This window comes from Ischnura elegans, chromosome 12, assembly GCF_921293095.1.
Source record: "Ischnura elegans chromosome 12, ioIscEleg1.1, whole genome shotgun sequence".
In the NCBI taxonomy this organism is placed as follows: Eukaryota; Metazoa; Arthropoda; class Insecta; order Odonata; family Coenagrionidae; genus Ischnura; species Ischnura elegans.
Genome location: NC_060257.1, coordinates 47,706,409 through 47,717,044, shown reverse-complemented (window position 1 = coordinate 47,717,044; position 10,636 = coordinate 47,706,409). Strand labels below are relative to the sequence as shown.

Genomic DNA, 10,636 nt, shown 5'->3' with positions numbered 1-10,636 from the left:
GGCGGCTACACCACTACACTACCTGCTAGTCAGTCACCAAAAATATCGCATCGTTTTGAGTCTGCTCCCATCACCCATTTGAACAGCACATACCTCGTCCCGCCAGAGCACCCTCAAGCGATCGCACAGACCAAAAATGTGCCCGGCATGATGCCACGGGATCGCACACTTGTAGACGGTGAATTCGAAAAGGAGATAGCTGTAGCGTTTGGAGGCTCATGTTTCTTGCATATGCAGACAGTACTTTTATCCTTCTCGTTGCAAAGGAATAGTTTTCTATTATAATTTATTCATCTTTGGGTGTGCACTTGCTAACATGCGTATACGCACGTGCCGCCACTGCCTGAACCACTGCTCTTTGTTTGCCCTAGCATTGCGAGAGTTTATAAAGACTTCACATTTTATATTTGATATGCTACCATCGTAAGTAATTTGTATTTATGTTTAAGTCCAAATCTTTGGGAAAGAGGCAGTTGGTATTATGAGGGATTTCCAAGATGCATGTCCTTGAAAGGGAGTCTAGAAGAGAATCACCCACCACGTACCTTGAATACAGTATCATTTGTGCATGTTAAATCATACCATTGCAAGCATACTGTTAGAAGTTATAAAATTAATTCTGTAGGCATGAGTCTATTTTATGTGTTACCCTCTAAACTCATGGGGAAGCATTTGAAAATTCTTTGGCAAATGTAAAAACTGGTTTTGAATTTACCAAATAGCATGCTGCCTAAATAGGCAGTACATATGTTCTTGGGTAAATTAATCTTTATAAATAGCTCGAATTTAATCCCCTTCCTTAAAAATGATAGGAAATGGGAGAGGATTACAGTTTTTTTGGCATGATTACCATGTATACCATCAGTCTGATCGAGCTTTCCCCTTATTATTTTACATTCTGCTTTTTAAGAAATCAGTTGACTGACCCAGTGTGATACCTATGCATAACCCTTCTCCTCTTCCTCAAAAGCCATCATGCTTCTGATTTGATTCTATTTATGTGAACTCATCTTATATAAATCAACTGATAGGAAATGAACTTGCGAAGATTGATGTAGAATATGAATGAAATTTTCATTACTTTCCACAAGGCCTAGGTGTTACGGAATACCTCTCAGCATTGACGTGTCTTAGGTCTGATATGCCCATATATTTAAGTGGCAGTTAGATATTCGTGAATAATTATTAAACTTTGCTTGTTAACCTGGCGAAATAAAACTTCTCATTGGTGATAGATCTTAAAGAGACTCATCTTTTTTATGACTCCTAATGTATCAGGAAATCAATTACATAAGACCCTTATAACATGTTCAAAGCATCCTCTCCAGTATTCCCTCCAAAGTAATATATACTAGTACACTCATTCCTTAATTTTTGTTTGCTGTAGAGAACAGATGTTTTGTTCATGGAGTAGGTCCAGCAGTCCTTATAAATGTATCAACCAAAATACATTACCCCTCGCTAACAAAAAAAATTTTGGACTATGCCATTGGTAGAATGATTACCTATTTTAAGTTCACTTCTTTAAGCATTATAAACATTGAGGACTAAATATGTGATGTTAAAGAAATATTCATCAGAATAACAATGTGAGTGGCTTACTGTCTGCCAACTCATTTTTTCGGTCCCTGAAAACTTACCTAAATGATCGTACGATTCTAGCTCAACCATATAAAATGAATGGAATAATTGAGCAGATTGCAAAATCATTGCACACCTATTGCAGGACTTATTCAATAAATGTCCCATGTGAAGGTGTAAAATAAATACCCCTACTAAAAAACAAAACCGACCGTATTTAAGACAAGTACAGGACCCAAGTTTCTTGGATAAAAATACTGGACAGGGCGGTAGCAGGTTGGGTGCTGCCGAACATAACCCTTAACCGGTGACGTGCGGTCTGGGGGACCACAATAAAACAAAAATTCAGAAAACATTGCAACGGCATTTTTGCTGTTTTGTTTAATTTTTCTTTGTTTTCTCAACTATTATAAAACTTATATTTAATATAATGCATTACCAGTACGAACCAACTTTTTCAGTAAAAATTGTTGTTTGACCCAGGATCAAAAAACTGATATCGAAAACACTTGAGTTGTTATTACTATCGTACTTTTTTAAATTAAGTGCTTAATTATCCACCTTATGCTACTAAAAATGCTTCCTTACAAATTATTTATTAATATTGTTCTTGAAAAATCACTAGGAATTCTTTTTGACAACTTTTTGAATTATTTCTACCAGCATTACGTTTAATGGTTTTTCCAATTTAGTGACGTGAGGTCTCACAGACCGCTACTAAAATTTGGTTGCAAATTTTCAGAAATAAATAATGAGAACGTTTAATTTCAAGAGTGCTATGTGGTTATTACACAAAATTATGACATTCACGAGGATTATAGATATTTTTGAAATAGCAATTTCGAATACATATTCATAATTTTAGAAATGCAGCGGTCTCTCAGACCACATGTCACCGGTTAAGGGTTCAGAGAATTTTCACCCAACCTAGACAACTTTATCTGCAAGCATTTGCCAATTGTACTCATTATAACCTCCCAAGTGACATATACTTAATGCTGAACATGACAACTGGCCTGTTCCCCTGGCCAATAATCCTGGCTACAACACGGATTCTTGAGAAAGTGAGAACTCGCTGAAGTACAGGTCACATAAATTGAAATGACCCGAGTTAGGGTGATCGTGGACGAGATTATTTGAATGGTCCACACTGTGCAAGTCTGCCATTCAAGAACATTATAAGTCACGGATTCAGTCTATTGAATGTTGATTTTTCTTCATGATCATACATTCCTCTCATTCCCTTGGCCTAGAGATGATAATTTCTTGCATGATTATTTTAATCCACTGTCTAATACAAAATTAGAACCACGACTATTCCCCATGAACCAGTTATCTCAATGGGATCTAACACACCCTAAAAGAGTCAAACCACAAAAGTCAAAAGAGCCCTCAAGAAGGGGCGCAGCACAGAATTATTGCTGGGGGTCCGGTTTTAGGCAAAACTAGTGGAGGTGTGGAAAACCTTCCAGGGTAAGTAGGGGGGGGGGGGGGGGTGCAGGGGCACTCCTTAAGAAAATTTTCAACATAAATGGTTCAATATGTAAAGTTTTACTGCTTTCTGTGGGATATTTTATTAATATTTACACTATTCTGTAAGTAATGTTAATCCAATAACTAAAATGGATTAAACTTTAAAAAATGTCCGAGCTCTGGGAGGGTTATCCCCCAAGACTCCCCCTCCCTCGCTGCACCACTGCCCTCTAGCACCCTACTTATTGAGGATTCATTTAAGCTTACCTTGATATCACTCTTCAAACATTCAACTTTTAATTCTTAGTAGGTAATTCATGAAATCATTTTTTCCCCATTGCAATAATTTTAGCTTTGTCACCCTTATGCCTTACATTATTTCATGAGGGTCAAATAAAATTTTTGATATAGTAACTCACTATGTCATCACTTGTACATTATTTCTAACTTATCTCACACAGACACTAACTGAAACCCCCAAAGAATTGTGCCACGACATGTATTTTGGCCAATGTAGTTCATTTATCTCCAATCTTATATTATCCATTAATAGTCATCAATACAAACATTACTAACTTCATTCAAAATGTATAAGATATTATTAATTAAAAATTTATTTCTTTGACAAAATTGTACAGTATTTTGCTTACTTAAACACAGTTCACACTAAATAGAAACAAGAGTCTCATAAACACAGAAGGAGATCTGGTTCGCATCACAAAAAATCTTGCAAAATGAAATCTCAATGAGAGTACACAGCACAAACAAACGTAAAGCATAAAAAAATTACATTTCCTTAATGGCTTCATCAATTTCAGGCATTAGCTCCTTGATTCTTCGCCACTGATCCACTGAGAGGCTGATACCTACAATGAAAAAACATGTACTACAGTAATTTATAAGTTGACAAATTGAACAACATCCAACATTTCATATAATATGAGAACTTAAAAAAAAATATAATCAAAATAACACCTTTCTTTCCTGGCTTCATCTTCCCATCGCTTTGGTAATATTCTCTTATATCAACATAAACTTTCCCCTGAAATGTCCTCACTTTGGCATACTTCATCTTCTCCAAATGCCATGAGTAATCGCCATTCTCATCCTTTTCAAGGTTCGAAGTTTTAGCTTTCTTACTTGGTGCAGGTTTCTCCTGTTGGGGCAAATGAGAAGAAAAGGTTGGGTTACCCCAGATAAAACCTTCTACATGTAACTTAAGACAACTAGATATTTGGCCCAATTTCTTCCATACAACATTATAGGAAACTACCATAGGGTTGTTCAAGCCTATCAGAACGGTCTCAAAAAACGAATGGATATCACTTCTGATTTAATTTCATTTTGATTGGGATTAATTACAGATGCGTTGAAAAAGTAATGGTGGAATTATTAGCAAATCAAAATTCGAACAATTTCAACGCCGCCAAAAACGGTCCGCCATCTTGAAATAGAGGTGATGACGTAGAAAGCCTGTACATAATCTTTGGCCTGTACCCTCGAGGCCAAGCTGAGCACTCTGCATGCCGACTGGACATTAACCAAGGTTATTCCTTATTTTGAAATGGCCTATGTTGTGCATGAAACTTCCGGATGGATCAAGGCGACATAAAATCCATTCTTCAAGTTAGGCAGGCGACGTATGTAGCGTTGACAGGAATTGAAATTTTTATAGCTGCATTTGCTAGGAAACTACACGCAGTGAACTTTCATTGTGCCTCTAGTGCAAGTGAACACAATTTGTGCCCTTAATGTACCCCTAAGTGAATGATTGCATATAGACGATGAAGTAAAGAGTGAAGCGACAAGTGAAGTGAGTTGTGATAGTTACATCTTCGACGAAATTATTTATTTCTTCCATGCTGGTTCAATCAACCCTATACATTTCGATCTAAGGTATCTAACCAATGCGAAGGGGATATATTTCATGTTTAAGCTAGTTGTACTTCAGGGATACATCGAATGCATATTAATTTTCATTCGTTTGTTCGCCTCTAAGTTCTGTTTGATTTTATTACCTATTGCCAATTCATTTTGAGCATTCGCCAGTGTTTACATTTCACGAATTTTGTTGCGATGTTGTTTGTTTTTGTTTTGGTCCTAATTTGGTTACGGTAAGAGTGAAAGTGAAATTTGAAGTTTTTTGATGTTACAATAAGTGCTTCAGCTAGTTTAATAATTTGTTTCAGCCTATTCATTTCATTGTCTTCGCAATGTCAATGTGAAATAACGTAAACTGATTCTAAGTCGTTAGTGATGAGTGGGAAGTGAGGTGTGGGGAATCCTTTCGAACTTCAAGGAGTGAAAATTCTTTTAGTGTGTGCAGAGTGATTGGAAAACCGATTGTCATGTTTTATTAGTGTTACTTAATAATGATTTATATTTATTGTGAGCCAAGTTTTTCATTGAATCAATTGAATCGGAATATACTGATTATAAGTATCAAAAAGACAGCTCGTGAAATGTGTGCATTGTAGTGCTATTTGTGATATGATGAGCATTAAATATGTACAAGTAAGGGTAATTTTACTTATTATTACTCTTATTAAAGGATAAATTTGGATTTTCTTTAAACACTGATCTGGCGGCAGACGCTGGAGATCTTTAAAAAAGTGGAATATCCCTGCTGAGCCACTTAAACAACACTGCAGTAGGGCATCTACAGGCTTGTGACGTCACACATCAATTCAAGATGGAAGTAGGGCTTTTTGGCGCAACGTAAAATTTGTCACTGTTTAAAGCCTTCTCTAAACATATACAATGAAGAAAATAGCATAATATAATTGTCATTGCTCCTTCTGAAGCACAATCTTTCGATTTCTTAAATAAAAAAATATGGTGAACAACCCTATTGCATTAGTAACAATGCACAAATACGAGGAATCCTATAAATAAGGATTTAAGATTGCTTCATTGATTACAAACGATAAAAAGGGTAGTTTTTGATATTTTTTGTTTTGTGTCATGTAGATCAGGGTACTGACACAAATGGACACAGCACAACAGCCCATATAAGGTAGTAGGTGAACTTTCAATTTTCATTACAATCTTGAGGATGGTATTTTCATTCCTTAAATCACAATAAGTGTTACCTTGTTTCACTCCGACCATTGTACCTATAGGTTGAAGGCACGCACATAAAAATATTGTTTTTGTCGAGATTCTTTTAAACACAGATAACAATAGCAATTGATATGCCTCATATAATCATATACTAATATACAATTGAGTTTATTCAACTTTTTAATGCATTAATGGTCAGGTGAGAGTATGATAAACATATTATCGAAGTCCATTTATGAGTAAAAAGTTCACTGGATATTTGGAAAACGTAATAAATATACAAGGCTACGCGTTCATGTCAAGCTGAGCATTTTGAACGCCCAATAAGTTGATTGAACATTCATTGAAATCTCGATTTATCTATATGCTTCTTAATAAAACTATACGAACGTACACAAATTATAACCTTCCCATAGGTTTAATACGTACTAACTGTCGTAAGCTACATAAAACATTATGCATATTTATAGAATCTCTAGACCCCTAAACATATCTTCATGAATAATATTACGTACGCCCATAAAGTTTCACCTGGGAATCACCGGTTATTTAAATGGAGTCTGGGTTATTTAACTCACAGCCTAATCCAAACATCGCGTTCAATCTTACCGATAAGAATCCCACCTACCTCACAAAAAATGACTGGGGACATATGCCGAAAGCTATTACGAGCACCATATTTTAACTTACACAAATATTCAATAATCCTACACGATTGAACTCGAATGCGATTCGGAAAATAGAGGGATGAAGTCTCGAGTAGAAATAAAAGATGCTCAAGCGGCGGTAGCGGAATAACTATCTCTACATTCGAAATCAATCCGTGCAGGTAAGGACGTTGAGATAGAGCCAATGCTTAATGTTTACATAGGTTTCGACAGCTGATAACACATACAGCCGCGAAGACCACGCTGTAGCTTCCAGCGCAGCCCGACAATTACAGTAGCATTCAATCAACGACACATAATGCACAATACTTTATGGACGTTTCTATGCTCAAGAGAAATATATATACGATCGTCATTAGTTTCCAATGGCTTCATCTAAGCCGCCATCAGCACCTGCCGAAGCACATGGTGCCCGGCAAATTTTATGTTCACTATAACTAGAAAACGCAACAAAGAAATTACTACGAGAAAACAAACTCACTTCTACAGACGAATCACTATCGGAAGACTCCGATTCTGACACTTTCTTCTTATCCTTATTCTTCGGCATTTTCTTCGTTTGCTATGGTACAAAAATATTAAAGTTTAACAACGAAAAATTACAGTAATGTCTACTCTGAGAATTGACACTTAATGCACGAATAATAAAATAGAAGTTAAATGAGTCAATGATTTTGGATGCGGCGTCATAAAATAAAATGCTTACATTTTCAAAGGCGACGAAATTTCTGGCGGGACTATTCCTCGAATATCTCGAATGCCAATAAAATCCAATCGAAAGATCAATTCGAGCGGCTTCGTCAAGTAACCGTCGCCCAAGGGGTAAGCTCTTTGAGTTGAACTCCGCATAAGTGCATATTTACACTTGTAGAGGACTCTGTTCTAGGAGCGCGATTTTTCAATTTTCAAAATACACTTTACATCCTGCGAACGTCTCTTTCGGTCTTCATTCGGGCTGACATCAGTTGTAAATTTGTTACTCATTGAATATTATGGTGATATTCTCGTAGTACAGATATACTGATTTTAAGTGATGGTAAGTCGTGCATTCCGAAACTAAATTAAAAATATTCCATTTCTTGAGGTTCCTCATATAAATATTGAGGGCATTGATTTTTAATGAACAAAAATCGGCATATTACACGCAGATTTTATTATGACGGGATAGCGTGACAGGCAGGGCCGGATTTACCCAAAGTTACGCTATTAGCACCTCTCCATTGAGCGCCCCTCCTCCCCGATTTTTATGATAAGGCATATATATATATAGCCACTCGCATGAGGTAAGGCTCGGAAAAAGTAATGAACACATATATGGGTGACAGCATAAGTTTATGCTTGGATTTTGACGCGGAGAAAACATAGACAATTCAATTAAAGAAAAAGAGCTTGGAGTAAACTACATGAAAAAGTTTAACTTTTATGCATTTAGCTATTTTGCACTGCGGTAAATCCGGCCCTGGTGATAGGCTTCCCTTCTACTTGAAAAAAATGCCATCAGTTTGCATTTTCTCTTTCTTCCATGCCCGCGGCATGAAAACGCGGAGGGCGATGGAAGCGCGTCAAAGAGATCATCCTTCGCCCTCGTACACTTCAATTAACACCACCAGTTGTCGCTAACGTTGTTGATATCGTAGGATGAATCCGATGAATCTAGGAGGATGTTTTCCAGCAGGTGCTGCTTTTCGTGGATTTCTTAAGAACTATTTATGTATAATTCGCATGCAATAATAATGACCGAAGCGTATCCTTTTAGAGGATATTTAGCTTATTATTTATTTTTATTCGTAAAATATATAAAGTGATTAAACATTATTGTGTTATAGTCAATTTCAATATTTTATGTTACTTCCTCACTTCGCCATCAGCGCCATCATTTCAGCTGTGGAAGATCCCAGTGATCTAAGGAGGGGGTTTTCTTCACGAGATTGTTGCTAAAACTCGTCCAAATATTGCTGGAGTCCTCATTAACTTGAGAGTCGGATCACTCTCCCCTGACTATCTGCAGGAAATTCAAAATGACACGTAAGGAATTTGTATTTATTACATTTTATGCATCGTTTCAGTGGTACAGTGACGCGTACGTTCCAGTTCGTGTTGACAGTGATTTGGGATGAAGAACTGTACCGTTTTTAGTTCATTTGAAATTTCGCCATCCTCTTGTGCTTATTATTTTACATCGGTGTAAAAATACAATTTTGGCACACATTAATCAGTTTTCCTTTTTGGTCTGGCTTGGCTATCTCACTTACCGTTTCTTCGTTTCACAAGGCGACATCTCGCGAATATGTGGGTTGTAGCCATTACATCTCGCTTATTGTGTCCTTAATGTCAAATTCGTTTCTGCCTACTGTTCTTAATTAACTGTGTTGTTTCATTTATCCAGTTGCTTTATTTCTACTAATGTTTATCGATTAAATTTACGTTTTGTGTTCATGCGTGAGGTACTCAAGGTTTAATCTCACAGGAATTTTAACTCTCCCTGCTTTTGCATGTTGAAGTGGTTTTCAGTTTAGGTTTTTTATTTCTTAGTGGTTTCTTCATTTATTCGCATTATATCTGCTTCCGCGTTATGTTATGGAGCAAATTGTTATGCGTATCCCGTTTGTTGAAGTAGGCCATGTTTTCGCACTCAAGGTTATAAATAACTGCATGTGAAAGCCAATTGGTTGACTCTTTCAAATATTTTCCCATAATATAGATTTTGGAAAGCTGTGTGAACAATGGTTTCTTTGGTGTAGGTGGTAATCAACGGGAACTTGCTCGTGTTAAGAACCAGAAAAAGCAGCAGGAGATGAACCGCAAAAAGGGATCAAATGATAAGTCGTCCAATAAAGGCATGACACTGGAACAGCGTAAGCAAAGGTATTTTAATGGCATTATTCAGTCCTGAGATTTTATTCTATTTATGGAGAATCATCATGTTTACTCTAAATAACTTCCAGGGACGCCGATCTGATGAGGGAGAAGCAGAAAAAAGCCCTGGAGAAGGAAGAAACTTCTGCAAGTTAGTAAAACAATAATTCGGCAATCTACCAGTCGGCCTTTTAAAAGTTTTATTCAACACAGTGGAATGAATTGAACCTCTTTGTGCGTGTTGTGGAACAAACAGTTGCTGAAATCAGCTTTCCTTACAATATAACCTCATTTTTTTACTGGCGATTGTCATTTAGGATGATTTCTTTCCATTGTGAGACAACAGAAAATCAATGCTCTGATTTGAATTACGAATTTTGTAGACATTTAAGTTCAAGCTACTTCTGTTAATAAACATGGTGATTGAATATATTGCTCAGAATTCTTTTAAATTAGTTGTCTTTTCAAAGTCATTATTGAGAATCATGTTTATTTCATGGTTTGTATGATGGACTTAAATGATAAAAGTGTAACATTTGAAGGTGTAATAAAATATATCAGTTAATGTATTTTTAGAGTTGTTTTTGAGCTGTCAAACTGAGTGAGAATAAGATGTTTTGGTTCATGTATAAGTTTTATTTTAAATCCTCGTATGTGAAGCCAGCAGTTACTTAGTAAAAATATTTTTATACTAATTTTGAATGGAAAATGATTTTAATTACATTCCTTAGTAAATTTTGTGGTGAAGTTTATTTATCGTGCAATTAGGATAAAATTGCAGGGTCAACCTTGTTGCTTCCTGCAAATGTAGAATTACATTTTTGGCTTTTTGTGATATTCATGGAAACAATATTTGTTGTGCATTTAGGCGAGTGTACTTATTTGAATATGATGCAGATTTGTATCCCAACTTAATGGTCGCTACACATGAATTTAACCCGAGGTAATAGTTTTTGACACAAGTAATACTGATATGGTTATTTAAGAGGACAGTT

The 10,636-nt window shown here is 36.2% G+C and overlaps 2 protein-coding genes across 2 annotated transcripts; one reads left to right on the top strand and one right to left on the bottom strand.

The window, feature by feature from the left end:
* Positions 1 to 3,650: 3,650 nt before the first annotated feature.
* On the bottom strand, positions 3,651 to 7,627 carry LOC124169519 (activated RNA polymerase II transcriptional coactivator p15). The gene is made up of 4 exons (XM_046548152.1): positions 7,492 to 7,627; positions 7,267 to 7,347; positions 4,030 to 4,210; positions 3,651 to 3,920 (listed from the first exon to the last, which is right to left on the bottom strand). Exons 2-4 carry the CDS (start codon positions 7,333 to 7,335, stop codon positions 3,841 to 3,843), a joined length of 330 nt encoding a protein of 109 aa, XP_046404108.1. The 5' UTR covers positions 7,336 to 7,347; positions 7,492 to 7,627; the 3' UTR covers positions 3,651 to 3,840.
* Positions 7,628 to 8,626: 999 nt separating this feature from the next.
* Positions 8,627 to 10,210, top strand: LOC124169300 (putative SERF-like protein). The gene is made up of 3 exons (XM_046547870.1): positions 8,627 to 8,810; positions 9,527 to 9,650; positions 9,731 to 10,210. Exons 1-3 carry the CDS (start codon positions 8,804 to 8,806, stop codon positions 9,795 to 9,797), a joined length of 198 nt encoding a protein of 65 aa, XP_046403826.1. The 5' UTR covers positions 8,627 to 8,803; the 3' UTR covers positions 9,798 to 10,210.
* Positions 10,211 to 10,636: the final 426 nt, after the last annotated feature.